The 21,297-nt window shown below is 41.7% G+C and overlaps 1 protein-coding gene across 6 annotated transcripts in view; it reads right to left on the reverse strand.

Annotated features, from left to right (window-relative positions):
* Positions 1-1,522: 1,522 nt before the first annotated feature.
* Positions 1,523-21,297, reverse strand: part of TRPS1 (transcriptional repressor GATA binding 1) — a 369,634-nt gene continuing 349,859 nt past the window's right edge. For all 6 annotated transcript variants that reach the window (XM_040354872.1, XM_040354869.1, XM_040354868.1 and 3 more), the window contains 2 exons: positions 11,047-11,169; positions 1,523-3,244 (listed from right to left, as the gene is read on the reverse strand). In XM_040354872.1, coding sequence (XP_040210806.1) covers positions 2,180-3,244; positions 11,047-11,169 — 1,188 coding nt within the window. In that variant the 3' untranslated portion in view covers positions 1,523-2,179. The remainder of the gene's footprint in view (positions 3,245-11,046; positions 11,170-21,297) is intronic.

The raw sequence follows: 21,297 nt of genomic DNA on the forward strand, positions 1-21,297 counted from the left end.
TCCCCAAGACACAATCATTTTAATGAATTATTTTAATTTACAATAATGTGTAAAGATGAGAGCTCATTCCCATGTATGTGTACTTACCAATAAGCAGGCATGTTTTTTCGATTCCATAAAGGTGCCATTTCGTCAGTTTATTAAAACCGGTCTCAATAAATAACCACCTTTTAGTAAACCAATATTTACAGGATTACAGACTAAGGCCAGCCAGACATGGGTCAAATTAGAAAAATAATTTTCGAAAATCTTAGCTAAGACTTTTCGTTCAAATTTCACACCATTAGTGGGCCACAACAATGGCAAATTTTTATGTAGCCATCGAATTTGAGTGATCAGACATGTTGGAAATGTTTTGAAAAACAAATGATTTTCCAAACAATAATGGTAGAATTGTGTGAGAAATATAATTAAAAAAGAAATGCGCACGAGCACAAGAAAAGAAAATTCCTGAAAAGAAAAGAAGATTCCCGATCATGAAAATTCTTTTCTGTAGCAACATGGAGTAAAAATGGAGGCTTGGTTGCTTGAATCGGATCACAAAACATAACAAACAAAATATGTATGGTCTGCATAACACTTCACTATACATGGGAACATTCTGGTTCACTGTAAAAGGGTGAACTTCACTATAAATTTAAACTATACATGGTGAGTTTCACTATAAATAGTAATTATTCAGCTACTATGTGATGTTGTCAGGTCTCAAAACACTCAGAGTGTCAACATATGACATATGAGCCTCACCATCTGGAATAAACTGTGACTACACCAATTACGTGTCAAACTGAAAAATGTAAGTTAAGCTACTATATAGTGGCACAGAATTTAGCCGCAGTGACTTTTTGGACCTGGGGATGTCACGTTTCTAATCAGAGACTAGGTGCTTAAAATGGCCAACATACTGTAGCAAAATAATATACACACAAAATATGGCCTTTTATTCAGCATACAAATGGCTGATTAAAAGAAATGATTTGCATAGAAGTTAGTAAAATACTTGTCTTTTATATTTCCACTGGGTAATAATTGCACACAGTGTCTAACTAGCTATCTGTTTAGATCACCTAAATATATTTCAGGTCCTTCAAAATAAAAGGTGCACAAAATTTGGCAATTGTGTTTTCGTTTGAAAGCAGACTTAGGCCTCGTACACACGATAGGATCGCCAGAGGAGAACGGTCTGAAGGACCGTTTTCATCAGTCCAAACCGATCGTGTGTAGGCTCCATAGGTTATTTAACCTTCGGTCCAAAAAATTAGAACTTGCTTTAAAATTGAACCGATGGACGCCTAACCGATAGGTCAAAACAGATCGTTAGTATGCAAAAGCATCGGTTAAAAATCCGTGCATGCCCAGAATCAAGTCGATGCATGCTTGGAAGCATTGAACTTCGTTATTTTCAGCACGTCGTTGTGTTTTACGTCACCGCGTTCTGACACGATTGGTTAATTAATCGATGGTGTGTAGGCACGACGGACCATCAGTCAGCTTCATCGGTTAACCGATAAGAACGGTCCTTTGGACCATTCTCATCGGATGGACTGATCGTGTGTACGAGGCTTTAGCCTTGAGTAGAAAAGCCTGTCCTCTTGTTCTCCATGCAGAAGCAGTGATATCTTTACAGAGGTCTAACATGTCCTCTACTGATTCAAAGGTAGAGCTCTCCAATACCAGGAAAGCAAAACTGTAAAGATTTTGCACATCTTTTGTTTTGCTGCACCCAGAGTGTATTTAGCTGATTTAAACTGAAAGTACTGTTAGGCTTTAATGGTAGATACATTTTTTCAAAACTATTTACACAATGGTTTAATCCATTTAGAAAACGTCCATATGTGGTGGCACAGATTTTGGCTTCAATGACTTCTTTTGGGTTATGGACGATTTAGGCTTTTCACTTTGTATTTTGCACACCTATACCTGTATATCAGTGGCATGTACAGTCTTCCTTTAAATGGGTGAATTCTGTAAACTGAAGAACTGTAAGTAACAATGTATCATATACACGTTGAACTGGCCATGATGTTATTTGTTCTTATGTTAATTACGGTTACAAAAAGGAACATAAATGAAACGTCCACAGTTTCAAACTGTATTTAGAAATTACAAGCTACTGAATTTCTATTCAGAGAATCCGTATCTAGTTAATTGTGCTAAGTGCTAACATTTTTTTTTATTATTATTCTTTAGTTTTTCCATTCTTTTCCGCTTGTGCAACGTTCCTATGTAGACCTCTCTGGATATGAGTAGTGAAATCATACTTGTCCGTGCAAAGATGTTGGCATATACTACATTGAAAAGGTCCACTTTCCCCATGGCAACTCATATGTAGAGCGTACATGACTTCATCCAGAAACACAATGCCACAGTGCACACATTTCGTTGAAAGTTCATCTTGGGTACTTCGATCCACTTTTTCAGTTTTCACTACATTCAAGGGGCCATCATCCTTTACACTTAAAGAAGGTGACTTAGTTTTTTCTTTTGAGGCCCCGCTGGATGCAGATCCAGGTCTGGAATGCTTCATTGCCAAGTCTAGAGGAATGTCATTGTCAGATCCAACAGTGGAATATTGAGCAGGCAGGTTAAAGGTGGGATAAGGCACGTAATTTGGGCAAGGGTTTGTTAGGCCAGGCACATGACTCAAGTAGTGAGGATTCCCAGGAACAGACAGCTTATACTTACTCCAAAATCGCAGCCAGTCAGCTTCATTCTGGAAGTCATTGTGAACAAAGGGAAGTCCAAAGAGTGGATACTGATATTTTTCTATGGGACTTCCTGGTGGGGAGTAATTTGGATGCTTAACAGGTCTCATGTACTTTTCAATGGGGCTACCTCTTTCTGAGCTGCCTTTGCTGTCAGAGACAGATGAGCAATTCCCTGGATCTCCACTGCTTTCCTGAGGGCTTTTAATCTGTATGTGCAAAGGTTGCATCCTTTTGTGGATATCCATGGATTGGCTGACTAATATTGTCTGCTGGGCAGAATGGCTTTTAGTCAATGAAGATGGGGACTCATATTTATTCATACTAAGTTGCTGAGCTTCTCTCTGGTGACCTTCCATTGAATGATCCTCCGACCTCCTCTCTAAAGGACTTCCATTAGTTTGTTCTTCGCTGTTTCCTCTTTGATGTTTATTTAACTGTTCCGTCTGCAGTGCTTCTGGGTTAAGGCGTTTCCTTGTCCGTCTTCTGATAATCTGCTCACCATTGTTTTGCTTAATGATATTCAAAGGTCTGGGAGTCTGTATAAGAGATGAAACACATATTAGATAAAACAAATGATGTTTTACTTTTAATGTTATTTAATGGGTCGGTAATCAGACACCTCTTTTTCATTTGCTAGCATAGAACTTGGTAAAAAGAAAAGGAAAAACAAAGTTCTTATTTCCGCTGGTTAATGACTTGTTAATATTTAATCACCGGATTAACTGGATGCACTGCTGTGATGCAGTTAAAAATCTATGCTTTAAACACACAATAAACTCATTAAGCTGTTCAACTCAGACTGCAGACATTGACAATTTTTTTCCAGCTCCAGATGCTTTTAGTGTACAATATTGTGCTCAAATAAAGCCGACCATTAATGGAGCGATTTTATATCCTGCAATTGAGATAAAACGATAATCCTGAGGCCGGGTACACACGGACAAACATGTATGGTGAAAGCGGTCCGTCGGACCGTTTCCACCATACATGTCTGCCAGAGGGCTTCTGTACGATGGTTGTACACACCATCGTACAGAAGTCCGCGCGTAAACAATACGCGGGGCGTGTCCGCGGTGTCGCCGCGTCGATGACGCGGTGTCGCCGCGACAATGACGCGGCGACGTGGGCGGCCCGCCTTTAAAATGCTTCCACGCATGCGTCGAAGTCATTCGACGCATGCGAGGGACGGCGGGCGCCTGGACATGTACGGTAGGTCTGTACTGACGACCGTACATGTCCGAGCGGGCTGAATTCCAGCGGACTGTTTTAAAACAAGTCCAGGAATATTTGTCTGCTGGGAAAAGGCCCGGCGGGCAAATGTTTGCTGGAATTCGGCCCGCTCGCGCCCACACACGACCAAACATGTCTGCTGAAACTGGCCTGCGGGCCAGTTTCAGCAGACATGTTTGCTCGTGAGTATGGGGCCTGACACTTTATAAAACTCTGGTCCGGCTACATCTGAAGTAATCCATCCAGTTCTGGTCACCAATCCTCAGAAGGGAGGCGTGGGAATTGGAGAGAGTCCAGAGAAGGGCAACAAAGTTAATGAGGGGGCTGGAGGACCTCAGTTATGAGGAATGACTACAAGCACTAATTGTATTCTCTCTAAAGAGACGCTTGAGAGGAGATATGATAGCTATATACAATTAGGGATGAGCCGAACACCCCCCGATTCGGTTCGCACCAGAACTGTCCAAAACTAAACTTTGTTCAAACACACGAACACTGTTAATGGGACACAAATCAAAAATGCTAATTTTAAAGGCTTATATGCAAGTTATTGCCATAAAAAGTGTTTGGAGACCCGGGTCCTGCCCCAGGGGAAATGTAACAATGCAATTTTTTTTTAAACAGCTGTTTTTTTGGGAGCAGTGATGCTTAAAGTAATGCTAAATAATGCTTAAAGTGAAACAATAAAAATGAAATATTCCTTTAATTTTCGTGCCTGGGGGGTGTCTATATTATGCCTGTAAAGTGTAACATTTTTCCCATGTTTAGAACATTACCGCAGCAAAAGGACATTTCTAAAGGAAAAAAAGTCATTTAAAACTGATCGCTGAATGCTGAATTCATTGAAAAAAACCTGGCATTGGGTTTGCCCCCCCCCAGTCCATTACCAGGCTCTTTGGGTCTGGTATGGATATTAAGGGGAACCCTGCACCAAAATTTAAAATGGTGTAGGAATCCCCCAAAAATCCATACTAGACCCTTATCTGAGCACGCAACCTGGCAGGCCACAGGAAAATAGGGGGGATGAGAGAGCGCCACCCTCCTGAACCGTACCAGGCCACATGCCCCCAACATGGGGAGGGTGCTTTGGGGCATCCCATGGAGGCAGGAACTGTTGTGGCTTTTTTTTTCGCTTTACATCGCTGGACATTTTTACCGTTTTTGACACTTTCTTTTAAATGGTAGGTGTACAATGTACCATTACTAATTCACATAGGGGGCCCGGGATCTGAGGGTCCCCTTGTTAAAGGGGGCTTCCAGATTCCGATAAGCCCCCCCCGCTCGAGGACCCCCACAACCACCGGGCAAGGGTTGTGGGGATGAGGCCCTTGTCCCCATCAACATGGGGACAAAATACTTTGGGGGCTAGACCCCAAAGCACCCTCCCTATGTTGAGGGCATGTGGCCAGGTATGGTTCAGGAGGGGGGTGCTCTCTCGTCCCCCCTCTTTTTCTGCAGCCTGCCAAGTTGCATGCTCAGATAAGGGTCTGGTATGGATTTTGGGGGAACCCCTACGCCAGCCCTCAAAAAATCCACTCGCCCACTCGCATTTTGCAAGTGGATTTTGAGGGCTGGTAAGAAGGGCTTCCTGGGACCCGAGGGGGGGGGGCGGGAGGGCGAGCATCGCCGATTAGAGGGGAAGAGAGGAGAGCCGCCGGCTGGATGATCAGAGCAGGGAACATCACAGCTTTCATTTTCAAATTAATTTTTCCTACTCAAAGAACTGGAGCACTGGTGTAGCGTGGGCAGCTGGTGGACCTGCGCTGTCCCTGGGTCCGATTTCCCAGCCAGTAACGGGAATCGGGACACTACTGACTGCACTGCCTGCACTGAACAGGTGAGGGGGATCGCTGCAGCGGGGAACAATTACTGGAACCATGCCCTGTATCTGTATCCGACCAGCAGCTGGAAGCTCTGCCACCCGTGGACGCCCTCCCTTCCCGCTGGACGGACACAGTTTTAGATACAGGGTATGGTCCCTGTAGTTGTTCCCCCGCAGCCTCGTTTCTGTCAAAGTCTTGTGTCAGGCGGAGTCTTCTTCTCTGCCCAGACTGTCCAACACATCACATCAAGTGCTGTTGATAAAAACGGAACAGGACCTGCGGGCGCCGGGCGGAGGTAGCAGGACTCGGGAGCACTAGAAAAAGTACACACACGTGAGTAGAGGCTGTGTGTGATAGAGGAGGACTACAATTCCCAGCAATGTCTATGGAGGAGAAGCACTTAGTATTAGACTGGAGGTGAAAGCATGGTCTATCAGTCTCACTTGCAGTGTAGGTGAGATCACATGTGTCTGGATGGCAGGAGGAGTATCTCAGAACACCCCTATATATATCTGCAATCAGTGGTGGCTGGTATTTTGTTTGGGGGTGTATGGCAAACAATCCACCCCTGCCAGCACCCCCCCCCATCCTGTCAGGTCATGGACGGCACTGCCCACATATTCTAATAATTACATCACACCCTTCCCATCTTCTGCTTCTACCTTCTACCCTCCCCTCTATTCCCCCTCCCTCTGCCCTCTAACCCTTCTATCCCCCCCCATTATTTCCATCACCCTTTGCTTTCTCTCCTTTCCTCCCTTCCCCCTCTTCTCTCTCCATCATCCCCCCTCCCATGTTCCCTCTCCTCCCTTCCCCCTCTGTCCTCTCTCCCCCCTCTGTCCTCTCTCTGCCCTCTGTCCTTTCTGCCCCCTCCCTCTGTCCACAGTTTACTCTCCCCCTGCCTCTCTCTATCCTCTCTCCCTCCCTCTTTCCTCTCCCACCTCCCTCTTTCCTCTCCCCTCCCTCTTTCCTCTCCCCCTACCTCTCTCTATCCTCTCCCCCTCCCTCTCTCTATCCTCTCCCCCTCCCTCTCTCTATCCTCTCCCCTGCCCTCTCTCTATCCTCTCCCCCTTCCTCTCTCTATCCTCTCCCCCTCCCTCTTTCCTCTCCCTCTCCCTCCCTCTATTGTGTTCCCCCCCTCTCTCTATCCTCTCCCCCTCCCTCTCTCTATCCTCCCTCTCTCTATCCTCCCCCCCTCCATCCTCCCCCCTCAATCTTTCCTCCCTCCCTCCCTCTCTCTTTCCTCTCTCTTTCCTCTTCCCCTCCCTCTCTCTATCCTCTCCCCTCTCTCTCTCCTCCCCCTCCCTCTCTCTATCCTCTTCCCCTCCTTCTCTCCTTATCCTCTCCCCCTCCCTCTTTGCTCTCCCCCTCCCTCTCTCTTTCCTCTCCCCTCCCTCTCTCTTTCCTCTCCCCCTCCCTCTCTCTTTCCTCTCCCACTCCCTCTCTCCATCCTCTCCCCCTCCCTCTCTCTATCCTCCCTCTCTCTATCCTCTCCCCCTCCCTCTCTTTATCCTCCCCCCCTCTCTCTATCTCTCTATCCTCAGTTCCTGCGCCCCCGTACCTCAAGCCAAATGAGGTACTGCAGGCCTATTTTCGGCTCAGCTCAGCTTCTGCGCCCCGTACCTTATGCCAAATTAGGTACTGCAGGCCTATTTAGCTTGAATTCTGCTCGTCTTGCGAGTCAACAGTTGCAAACTGAGTCAGAATTAAAAAAAAAAAGTTGCTCGCAAATAAAAACGCTCTCAAACCAAGTTACTCTTAAACCGAGATTCCACTGTACATTTTTTTTACCTGCAAAAAGATGAGCATTTTATTTTATTTTTTAAAGGTGAACTTATCCTTTAAGAAAGACCAGCAAACTGGATGTATCTGTATCTATGGGCTCTACGGCCAGCAGGCATTTATTTTACATAGATACTCCAATGCCGCGTACACACGATAATTTTTCGGGTTGTAAAAAACATTGTATATTTAAAAATGTCATTTAACTGGTTGCCGACCAGCTGCCATCGTTTTACAGCGGCAGGTCGGCTCCCCTGTGCAAGAGCACATAGCTTTACGTCGGCTCTCGCGCATGCCACCCCCCACTTTCCCCCGACTCCCGTGCGCGTGAGTACGAAAAATATGTAGAAATATGTAGAAGAATACGGCCTAAACTGAGGAAAAAAAATGTTTTTTTATATATTTTTGGGGGATATTTATAATAGAAAAAGGTAAAAAATATGAATTTTTTTCAAAATTGTCGCTCTATTTTTGTATATAGCGAAAAAAATAAAAACCGCAAGAGGTGATCAAATACCACCAAAAGAAAGCTCTATTTGTGGGGAAAAAAGGACGTAAATTTTGTTTGGGAGCCACGTCGCACAACCGCGCAATTGTCAGTTAAAGCGACGCAGTGCCGAATCGCAAAAAGTGCTCTGGTCTTTGACCAGCAATATGGTCCGGGGGTTAAGTGGTTAAAATGATAGTGTGTGGGCTTCAGAGCAATTTTCGCGTTCTGAAAAACGACATTTTTTTTCGAACATGCTCCATTTTTTAACGACGTTTTAAACCATGTCATTTTTCGGGTTGTAAAAAATGATCGAGTGTGGGCTTTAACGACGTGAAAAAAACATGCATGCTCAGAAGCAAGTTATGAGGCGGGAGCGATTGTTCTGGTAAAACTACCGTTCGTAATGGAGTAAGCACATTCATCACGCTGTAACAGACAGAAAAGCGTGAATCGTCTTTTACAAACACAAAATCAGCAAAAGCAGCCCCAAGGGTGGCGTCATCCGCATGGAACTTCCCCTTTATAGTGCCGTCGTACGTGTTGTACGTCACCGCGCTTTGCTAGAGCATTTTTTTTTCACGACCGTGTGTGGGCAACGTTGTTTTAATGATGAAGTTGGAAAAAAACATTGTTTTTTCTAGAGGCTGAAAAACTTTTTTTTTTACAAGCCGAAAAATGATCGTGTGTATGCGACAAAAGAAGGTGTGACTAAAGAGGATGCATATGTAGAACCCTCAGGAAAGATCAAGATATGAATATATTTTAGGTCAGGACTGTGGAAATATCCTTTAAACCCCAAGCTTTAAATAAAGTGTTCAATATTTATATAAAAACAGCAACAAAATACTCAATGGCCGCAAGAAGTTTTTACTATTATTTTGTTTAAAATACCTGTGAGCTTATGGTCTATTTTTATTTTAGACTTTTTGCTTCTCTTGTATATTTTTCTCAATGTTATCATCTTTCTGAATTTCAAATATTATCAGATATAGAACTTTAGATTCTGCAATGCTTCATTTTACCTGTCTCTCTTCCCTTCTACATCAGATGACTGACACAAAATCTGATGGCTATGAATAAGCAAAAAGGAGGAAAAAAATAAAAAAAAACATTCCAAGTAACACAGCTTTGAAATGAAAGCGCCATGCTATGTTTCAATACATTTTGGAATAAATGGGAAATAGTGTTTATTCAGAGGAAGAAGGAAACGCAACAATGGGCAGTTTAAACCCTTCTTTAAAGAATTTGTTGCACTTCATAAGTCAAAAGAAAATACTGCAGGTAAAGTTCACAATAAATTCCGTTGCAGGAAAATATTTCAGTGCCAATAATAGGAGTACTCAAGGGAGCAGTGGATTTCGGGCTATTTTCCAGAGGAGTGGAGAAATTCACAATAAATATTATGTGAAGGGATGGTAAAAGAGGTTTTGTTAACAGCTAATGTTGCTGAACAAGACAGCAGTCTAGCACTCTGTAAATAAATGATGTGCGCTGTATTTGTTGGGGAAGATACAAGAGCATCACAAAACAACAACACCCATTAAAAACACCCAAAGGCAATAGTGTACCACTAAAGGATCTAAACATTTAAATGAAAACTCCACTTTTGCTAAACAATTGATATGAACTACAGAATATAATTGCTACAAAGACCATCTTGTCATGAATCACTTAACATCTGGAAAATGTACCCCCTTTCAAGACCAGGCCATTTTTTTGCGATATGGCACTGCGTTATTTTAACTGACAATTGCGTGGTCATGCCACACTGTACCCAAATATTTTTTTTTTTTTTTCACACAAATAGAGCTTTCTTTCGTGGCATTTAATCGCCTCTGGGGTTTCTATTTTCTGCGCTATAAGCTGACAATTTTTAAAATAAAACAATATTTTTTACTTTCTGCTGTTAAAACATATCCAATAATTGTTTTAAAAAAATCAAGTGTCTTCATAAATTTAGGTCAATATGTATTCTGCTACATATTTTTGGTAAGAAACATCCCAATAAGTGCATATTGATTGGTTTGCACAAAGGTTATAGTGTCTATAAAGTATGGGATATTTTTATTTATTTCTTCTTTATTTATTTTTTACTAGTAATGGCGGCGATCAGCGACTAAGAACAAGACTGTGATATTGCTGTTTAAAATACCTAGTGCAGAGGACCGCCTGTTTCACGGGTGCAGCCCTGAACCAATGCCAAGCCCTTGATTATAAAGGCTGTGTACACCTGCATGCACACCCTGCTGGTCTCTGATAAGAACTGGACACAGAGTTATGCCTTGTACACATGATCGGTTTTCCCGGTGGTAAAAAGTCCACCGGGAAAACCGGGAACCTGCTCAGTAGCTTTTTCCCCTTATACACAGCCGGGTTTTCCAACAGGAAAACTGCCATGAGAGCTTTGGTCGGGAAAACCGGGCGTGTGTATGCTCCACCGCAGGTTTTGCCCATAGGGAAACTGCCGGCTTAAAAACCACCGGCAATCCTGGCGGGAAAAAAGAGAACATGTTCTCTTTTTTCCCGCCGGAATTCCCAGTGTTTTTCCTGTCGGGAAAACTGCGATGGAGCATACACATGGCCGGGATTCCCGGCCAAAAGCTCTCATAGCAGTTTTCCTGCCAGGAAACCCACACCTTGTGTATAAGGCATTAGAGGCTTCATCCCTTCGAAGATTCACATTTCAAACACCTATGTATACTAGCCCTTAGAGTGAATCTTCCCAATAGGGACACTTAAAGAAAGAACTGCAAGGGGTTCTAATCTTTCCCCACACTATATAAAACATGTTAGACTATAAGTATATATATATATATATATATATATATATATATATATATATATATATATATATATATATATATATATATATATATATATATATATAATATATAGAGGACTATGAAAATGTATTTTTTGGCACACCCAAATATAATCAAAAAACACCCAATTTATTTCAGTAAATATAGAACAAGGGACTTGGAAAAAAAAACAAACAAACACGTTTTCCTACCGAGTGCAGTTTTTGGTACAGGCCACAGGCGTTGCAGACATAGCCTCCATTTGCATTCTTTCTCCATAGAGAAGTCTTTGTGGTCAGGCAATTGGCACAAAAAACTCCGGAGCCTCTACGTCTCTGAAAATTAAAGAAAGCAAACCATACATGAAACACAAGCAACTGTATTTTTTTTTTTTTCATTTTATGTAAAGTCAAATTAGCAAAGGTTTCCTGTAACATAGCCGAACAAGGTCTACTCTACCGGGATATCAGTGGGCCAAGTCTTCAGGCCAAATTAAGCACAAATGAAATTGTCTTCATCATAATTAGATCTACTTGTTCTAATTAATGACTTTGCTTTTGGACAAACCATAAATTCGGCCTGCTGGCTGAACTTAAGGATTAAATGTCCGTACAATTAAAATTGGCAGGAACATTCATAAAAGAAAATAAAAACGACAAAAGCTATAAAATAATATACCTATGTACATTTATAGTTAACCCAATGACAAGTATATAACTATTAAAAACCTCAAACTCTACGGAAGACATTAATAATGTTTCCATTATTATTATTATACTATTTCCATGAATCCTTAATGTTTTGTTACACACATACACACAAAATACTTCAATACATTTTAGGACCAGATAAGTTTGAACTGATATCTGGAAGCAGGTAGCCCCTACATGAGTCGAGTTAGGCTCTGACCCTATCTCTAATCTCATGTGATTCCAGACAGCTAATCTTGGAAAGTAAAAGCTACATCTACCACATTAAAAGGGATCTCAGATGTCTTTCTTGTTTTCATTTCCAGTCTGAACACATGTACTCTCTACACAGTGGCAGCATTGTGGCAAAAGCGGTCTTCTTCTAGAAGTTTATGATCTACAGTGGGTTATATGCATGCACTGCAGCACCTGAATTATCATTTATGGCTCCCTGTCATGCACATACTGAATGAAACAGGTAAGTGAGGACAATGCTTTCCTTGTTCTTTACCCTTGCTTACTGTTATATTGCAGACTTCAGATCTGCAAGCATGTAAATTATGTCTATACAACCTGGACCTGGCATGGCTGCTCTTAAAGTGCATAGACAGAAAATGCAGATGTACAAGTTACATTGGCAAAGCAGCTTAGAAGCCACAGCTCATAACCAGAAGCATCAAAAGAGCAGCAAAAGTTCCCAATACTGGCAACAAAGCTAAATTGGATATAAGTGGTCATTCATTAGAAGTAAACTAGAAGGGTGGGAAGATGATGCTATAATGTAAGTTAAGCCATTCATTGAGTTTTTTAAATAGTTACATAGTTAGTTAAATTGAACAAAGACACAAGTCCATCTAGTTTAACCATAAAAATAAATAAACAAATAAAACATAATATCAACCAATCCTATATACCCAATCCTATACCCACAGTTGATCAAGTGGAAGGTGAAAAACCCAAGAAAAGCATGATCCAAATTTGCTATATCAGAGGAAAAAAACCCTTTCTGACCCCCAAGAGGCAGCCAAATTTTCCCTGGATCAACTTACCTATAAATGTCAGTACCCAGTTATATTATGTACATTTAGATAATAATCCAGGCTTTTCTTAAAGTGATCTACTGAGCTTGCCAGAACCACCTCTGCAGGGAGTCTATACCACATTTTCACAGCTCTCACTGTGAAGAAACCTTTCCATATTTGGACATGACATCTCTTTTCCTCTAGGTGTAAAGAGCGCCCCCTTGTCCTTTGTGTTGATCATAAAGAGAATAACTCAACACCAAGTTCACTATATGGACCTCTTATATACAGTATTTGTACATATTGATCATATCCCCCCTTAATCTCCTCTTCTCAATTGAGAATACATTCAGTTCCTCTAATGTTTCCTCATAGCTGAGCTCCTCAATGCCTCCTATCAGTTTGGAAGGACTTTGTTTGCTTTGAAAACCGCAGGTTGGCATTGCATGTGTTAGTATTGAGCTTATGATCTACCTAAACTTTTAGATCCTTCTCCACTACAGATTCCCCCAGTTGTACTCCTCCCAGTATGTATGATGCATGCATACTCTTAGTTTTAAAAGAAACATTACTCTTAAACTCTTAAATAGTGCGTGTACAAATTTAGTTTGTAGAATCCCTTAATAAAAAGGTTATTAGACAAGGATGGAAAGGTCATGGGAACTTACACTCTACCACATATATGCACAGTTTTCCTGTCTGTGTAATTCTTACCTCCTTGCTGCAGTGCTTCTCCTACTCCTCTGGTTCCTTTCACACATGTTGTTTGACTTCTCTCACCTATGGGCATCACCTGTTATTCTATGGGTTTATATTTCCTTTCCCTTTCATCACTTCCTGGACCAATTCCCACTTTGCCTCCCTATATACACACATACGCAGTGCAGCCAACTTTGCAACTCCATGGTTCTCTGAGCTCCTGTTTCCTTACTAGTGCGTGTATTTTTCCTCTGACTTCCTGTGTACTGATCCCTGCTTTGTCTACTGTCTATGCTTGCCTATCGCCCACCCTGATCTTGGTTTATTTCCTGGATTTCCTTCTGTCTTCTGCTGCAGTACTCTGCACACAGTAGTGGTCTCCGCAGCCTCAGCTGGGTGTACCTGAGGGCTGCATCTTGGTTCCAGCTTTCTGCAAATCCATCCCCACCATCATGGCGAAGAAGCAGGCTGGAGCTTAGATGCCGCACCCTGTAGTTTGAGATCTACAAGGACTCACTATCACAGAAACCTGACATAGACACATCAGCTTTTCTTGAAATTACTAAAGCTACTAGAGTACCAATCTGAACCCCACAGAGTGAACATGGTCCCCTTGGAGCATGTATTTGCTAAGCTCTGACGATGACCTTGTTGAAATATTAACCCTCATTAATAGCTCAAAATATGCAAGTGGTACAACAAATTCTAGCAGTACGCTATGTTGATTCAGAATGCTATGGAAAGAATGCTAATGGTACAGCTTGTTATCAGAGATTTTTTTGCTGGTGGTTCAATGTTACAATGTCAATCCTTTTTCTATTAGGAAAAGTAAACCAACGGTTCACCATGGGTGTACCACAATGCAGAGTTGGCCAAATGCAAGTCCAAGCAAACCAGTGAATTAAGCCAGGATGGGAATATGCCTCACCACCAATGAAAAATGTTCCCATCTATTGCTGCTATTAACCATTTGTTGTAAATACTACATATACAGTAGTCTCACTGTTTACATTTGGGTAATAATGGGATGGGAAACAAAAAGCAAAGTCACCCTTTAGAGGTAACTATCAAATTTTGATTCATGTCCTAATTTCAAACTAAAATGATATTTTCCTGTAGGGATATGGATTTAGTTACTTCTACTGTCAGCAGGTGATTTGATATTTGCACAAATCCTAAATGATAAACAGTACATTTAACATTTTTACAAGTTCCTGAAGCCCAACAATTCCTATTCTCACCTTTACACATTGCATGACATCACCCCCTCCAGAAATCTAATGTTATGTGTCACCATCAATTGTAGTTTCCTGGCAGAATGCAAGGAAAGACTCTTATGAGATTTATTAATCATGACTGGATAGATAATGAAACCACCATATTACAGACAGTCCAAAAGTGAATCAGCAACAAAGCACCGATGCAATACTACAGAAAAGAAAATCAAATGTGGAAAAGGCTCCCATCATATCTTAGGATCTAGAAGTGCCTGGTCTTCAACACAGCCACTGATAAGTGGGGATACATTTGACTGTAGGACAACTCCTGGGGATAGTATCCAAATGTGGAATAACAGACACCTTGGCTCAGGCATTGAGTTATTGCAATAAGCCAGATATAAAATTAATCTGTGAAACTATATATGAAACTGCCATAACTTAATTAGTTTAATTCGTAGGGACTTTCTTCCTAATCCCGGTTTCATTACCTTAAGACTAACTGACCTGAGACTTTCATGCAACCAATTAAGCATATCTAAACTTAAGCCCAAAAATTGAATATATTGCATCTTGCCAATCCCTATATGTGGTGGTTGCATTAGTTATTTATCTTTCAGGCTTTTTTTTATGTCTGGTGATCTTGTCAGCAAGGCCCCATGCAAATTGTGTGTTTAGCTCTGGTGCATGGGACTCTAGCACTTAGGAGCAGGCAAAGGGCACAGCGACACTACCCAGTCCCGTTGTAGACTGCCTGTAAAACTCTATGGCAGGCTTACATCTGCAGTGGCTGGATGATGCACCCAGTAGTACTGTATGCAGTATGCACCCAGGGATGAATAGCTGGAATATAAGAATTTAATATTTTGGGCATTTGTCCTTGGGCACATTCTGCCTTAAACATACATATAACTAGATGCACTGTCCAGCTTCTCATGGAGTTTAACATGCTGCCAGCAGCTGAGTTGGATGGAGCACCTGTGCCTTCTGCCCACACTTAAAATGGATGTAAACTCAGTCTCATCTTTTCTAAACTACTGCCATAGTGCTGATCTGCATGTATCCTTACCAGTCAAATGTCTCCCCTCTGTCTCTTATGAGACCTGAAATACTGAAGATTCTGTGAGTGGATCTGTTGTCTGGAGCTCGGTGGGTGGAGTTGAGATGTCAGTAGACTCTCTGCCCGCCCACCTCTACACTCCCCTTGTCAACATGCATTTTTTCCTATGTATTTCTTACACTGAATTCCGCTATGATCACTAACATCCAGTCAAAATCCAGAAAAGCAACCACATGACTTCAGAAAAGGAGTGGGGTGGGAATTAAAAAATAATGCCTGTTTGAGGCTAGTGCATGAGATTTGTAAATAACCTGTCACTCACAGCAAGGGGGCGGAACGGACTTAGGTTTTTCTTTGTATGTCTGTTTTATTTCACTGAACAATAAAAGAGGATTGTTCAGAGCTGGATTAACTCTGTGTGGCAAGACTGGGCACAGATAATAGGAAATCTTATACTGTACATTGTGACATAAAAAAATAAAATTTTAAATTTTGAGTTCACATCCACTTGTGTCCCATGCTTCCTGTCCTATGGTGACAGCTCTACTCACTGTCCAGATTCAGATCACATTTCTTTCTGCATATATATAGGTCCTGGTGAAAGGGGGATTTTGGAACCCCTGAAACAGAATGGATTTTAAAGCGGTTGTAAAGGCATATTGTGCTAGTATGCATCACATACTAGTACATTATGTGAAACTTACCTGAAAACAAAGCCTTCCAGCAATACAATGGCATTGCTGGAGACAGATTCCATTTTACCCATTATGCTTCCAGGTTCCCAGACTCTGGCTCTGTGACTGGATGGAACCGCAATGATGCATGCGTGTGGGAGCCGCCTGTCACAGGGCTCTGAAAGAACGTCACGGGTGGCCAGTCCTTCAGAGCGCATGCGCCAGTGATGGCACTGGCTGCATGTACAGTATATATCTCCTAAACAGTGCACGCTAGTTACACTACTATTATTATAGGCTTACGTATAGGTAAAATTCAAAGGTGGAAGTTGACTTCTTCTTTAAAAGGCAGCGATAAATTATATCCAGACAGTAATATCCAATCTAGCGCTCTTCTCCTTATATCTTCCATTCCCCTAATACAAGAGCCTATCACTTGCCGACCGCTGCACATACATATACGTCGACAACATGGCACGGGCAGGCAAATGGGCGTACCTGTACGTCCCTTTAAATTTGCCGCCCAGCGGGCGTGCACCTGCCGTGTGCCTCGTGAATGTCCTCACGGGTCCCAGGAACTCGATGTTCCCGGGCGGCCCACGATTGCGGTCGGGCAAAGGCAGAACAGGGGGATGCCTTTGTAAACAAGACAGGCTGGCTGTATTGAAGTCAATCGATGGATCAACTTCAGTACAACTAGCCTGTCCATAGATAGATTTGGAATTTGACCGGTTTCTGCTGAACTGGCCACATTTCTAACTATCTAAGGCCAGCTTAACTCTGAGCTACGCCCTATTCAACTAACATGTCTGTTTTCCAGTAAATCACTGCAATGGTCATTAACTCTTAGCCGGGAAGTCGAAAAAGTAAAAACACTTTTTAAAAAAAAAGTGGATCAAAAAAGTTTTTCTTTTTAAGACAGGTTCCCTTTAAAAGGAGCAAGTTTCATGCAAACCCACATAGTGCCAATGTCTGTTAAGATCATTTGAAATATTTGTGAGATATTGCTGAATCGTAGAATGGCATATTTTTGCCCACACTCCCAAAAACATCCGCCCTGGACAACAGCCTAATCTGCCTGGGTATTTCATATGTCCATACACACTTCATCACTCTCGTCCAGGCAAAATGACAACATTTGTGCAAATCCACTTTATTACACAGGAAATGACATTTATTATAAACTAGCCATTTTAAAGGATTTCTTCCAAATTTGCAGATTTTTTTTTTTATATACAAGACTATGCTGCAGAAACTGAATTGACTGCCAAAAGGAATACAATGGATGCAATTGTACTCTGATACATTTCAAAGAAAAAAAAAAAAAAACCTTTGTGCAGACATAATTTTGGCCTGTGGAATTGAGCGTTTTCTTGGCATTAACTTGGCAGTTTATTCATCGAGTGTTTCACAATGAATAACTACAACCAAAATACAAATAGAAATATATACACTGTATAGGTACAGTTTTGCATAGGATAATAATTCTATCTAGATGTAAGGCACCATCGGAGAAGCTCCTTCACTAACCTAATTACGAGCGTGCATTTACGCGTACCTGCTCTGGCGGGCAGTCAGCAATCTCAATTAATTATCGATATGGGGGACAGGATTGAAATGTAAATAGATGGAGATTGGTAAGCGGGATTTGCATAAAGGTCTGACATGAGTGAGTTCATTGAAGATGTCTACAGAGCTGAAAGTCAATATGACAATAGCACTTTCCTAGGAATAAGAAATTTCATTACAGTGCTCGATTGCAATTCTTCTTTAATAACAATAATGATTCAATCATGGGGCTATCAATAAACTCTGTGTGCATTTCATTTACTTGCCTGTTTTCTTTGCAAATAGACAAAGTGACTGCAGATTATGTGAACCGCGCATAGATTAGATCATTACATAATATCACAATAGGTCATCCTTTTTAGATTGATTACATTTTCTCTATTTATGGTAGCAGTAATATAGTAGAAGCATAGTTACATGCTTGGTTATGTTTGATTAGGTTCAAAAACCTGTTGTGTCTGATTAGTGAGATTCCCTTTGGACTAACTCTCCTATAGGCACAACAAGAAGTGAGAACAAAGCTTTTCAAAGCAAGGAAAATGTTCTCATGGGGTGTACTTATATTGGGCACTGTTGAACCAAACTGTGCCCAAGTTCAATTGCCCCCCTCTCCAATCCATACTGCTTTAAAGCCCAATTCCAGGCAAAAAACAAAAGTTTTCGCAATGTAGTGGGGCTGTGCCTACACTGCATGGGTCAACTGCTTGTTTTACCTATGGGCAAGGAGAAAGCTTATACTCACCAGATCCTTTGTTCCACTGGAAAACGTTGCTCCCCTATGGTCCAGCGGTGGACTGTTCCTGATCTATGGAGCACTTGATGCCAGTAACAGTCCACAACTCAAGACCGCAGGAACCTGGGGGTGCCAGACCAGTCTTGTGTGGGGAAGTTTAAGTAAGTAAATCTCCCTTTTTCCTCTCCCCTAGGCAAAAATGAGCAGTTAACCTGTGCAGTGGGGGCACTACCCTATTGCATGGGAAAACTTTTTTTTGCCCAGAGATGGGCTTTCAAGGGAAACGTTCTGCAGTATGCTTACGTCATTACCTTTGCCAAGCAAACCATAGTAATCCATGCTTCTGCGATCAGTGATCTTGAGCAGGTTCTGTGCTAAGGTATGTTTTTCACTTACACCAAAGTAAACTATTTGGACCACAAGTCAACCATGCCTCATGGCCACCTCTTCCAAGGGTACAGTACTCTTAAACACATGGTTAGGAACTCTCATACTACATACATGGTTTGGACCAAGGACAAAACCATGCCTGGCCAAAAATGCCAGTGTGAGTACACACTTGGACAGTTGCAACCAGAACAAGTTGCCAGCAGTTGCCACCAGAACAAGTGTTGGAACTGGAAGATTTCCCCCTTATTTCTGCTCTGGAGACAACTAAAATTTTTGGTTTTCCTCTCAGTTTCAGTGCTGGTGACAGTAGACACAGGCAAATATAGACTCAGTGAATCTACCCAGAAGGGACACACATACATCAATAAAACCATGACAAGGGTTCTAACCCTATCCCTACCTATCATTTCTTTTTAAATACACTTTAAGTTAGCCTCTCTCAACCTAACAGTTTAGGCCTTGTAAAAGTAGCCCTAATTTTGCGACAGCAAACTAATACTTACGGAGAAAAAACGAAGCGTAAAAGCTTTGTGGATCTCCGTAAGTGCTAATTTGCATACCCGAAGCGGCATTTCGGCGAGAAATGCCCCCAGCGGCGGCTGCGGTACTGCATCCTAAGATCCGACAGTGTAAGTCCCTTACACATGTCGGATCTTCTGCCTATCTATGTGAAACTGATTCTGTGGATCAGTTCCATAGATAGAAACAGGGATACGATGGCGTATCAGTAGATACGCCGGCGTATCCCTTTTGAGGATCAGGCCCTATGTTCACAAAAAAAAATAAAAAAATCTGTGAATATGGACTGGTATCAGCTTTTTAATTGTTTTGCATCTCATTAATCAGTGTACGTCGATACCAACAACAGCCAACAGCCCTCAGCTACAAAAAAGTGCTAACTCTCAATAAATTCTCCAACAAGCATTCATCACCACAAGCACAACGTGGAGCTGCAATCCATTACTTCTTATATAGGTACACACATGTGATCCGATGAATTATTTACTTTTTTTTCTGTAAAGGAAAAAAGAAGTTTGAGCATTTTATTAAGTACACAGTATCAGGCTCAAACTGGGCTACCGGGGGAATGGAAGGTCCCTGGTGTGCTCCTTCCCCAGGCTTTTTTCTCATTTCAACAGCACAGAAAGAGCGTGGTATAGAGAGATCCTGCTGTCAGCCTGACAGATTGCTGTATATCCAATATCAACATTTAATTCTCCAATAAAAAATAAAAAACATCTTAACAATCTTACACAACTGGGGGTAACAGAAGTATGGCACACAGCAAACAAATGCTGTAAAATATTATATACTGTATATATTTTCTTATTTTTTTGGGGTTCAAAATGTTTCAGCACTTGTTTATATATAATAGAGTTAAAATAAGTGCAGACATTTTTTGAAGAACACACACACACACACACACACACACACACACATATATATATATATATATATATATATATATATATATATAGCCAAAAGTATTGGGACACCTGCCTTTACACGCATATGAACTTCAATGGCATCCTAGTCTTAGCCCGTAGGGTTCAATATTGAATTGGCCCACCCTTTGCAGCTATAAAGGTTTTCTATCTGGATCAAGCTAGGCCTCTGTGCAGACCAGTTACGTTTGTCGCTCATCCATGTCTTTACGGACCTTGCTTTGTACACTGGTCCAAATCATTTGGTGGAGGGGGGATTATGGAGGAAAGGCACACACCCCCTCTTATCATAGGTAGAGACTCTCAGAGGTGTTTTGTAACAGGGCCAGCTCCCTGCTAATCGCAACCTCCTCTGACAGAAATGTCAGGCTGCTTTTATCTGATGTGTTCGTGAATTTGTCAGGCGTTATCAGGCTGATAACAAAGGAACGGTTAAGGAGAGAGCTAGCTGGCACTTAGCTCTTTGAAAAAGAGATAACAAAATACTGCAGATATATGTGCCCTGATAAAATTTAATGAATTGGGTTTACATCCACTTTAAAGGGGTTGTTAAGGTAAAAAAATATTTTTTCCTAAATAGCTTTCTTTACCTTAGTGCAGTCCTCCTTCACTTACCTTATCCTTCCATTTAGCTTTTAAATGTCCTTATTTCTTCTGAGAAATCCTCACTTCCTGTTCTTCTGTCTGTAACTCTACACAGTAATGCAAGGCTTTCTCCCTGGTGTGGAGTGTCATACTCGACACCTCCCCTGGAATACAGGAGAGTCAGGACGCTCACTACGTTGCAGATAGAGAAAGGAGCTGTGTGTTAGTGGGCGTCCTGACTCTCCTATAGTCGAAGTGAGGGGGCAAGCATGACACTCCACACAAGGGAGAAAGCCTTGCATTACTGTGTGGAGTTACAGACAGAAGAACAGGAAGTGAGGATTTCTCAGAAGAAATAAGGACATTTTAAAGCAAAATGG

This window comes from Rana temporaria, chromosome 5 (genome assembly GCF_905171775.1).
Source record: "Rana temporaria chromosome 5, aRanTem1.1, whole genome shotgun sequence".
NCBI lineage: Eukaryota > Metazoa > Chordata > Amphibia > Anura > Ranidae > Rana > Rana temporaria.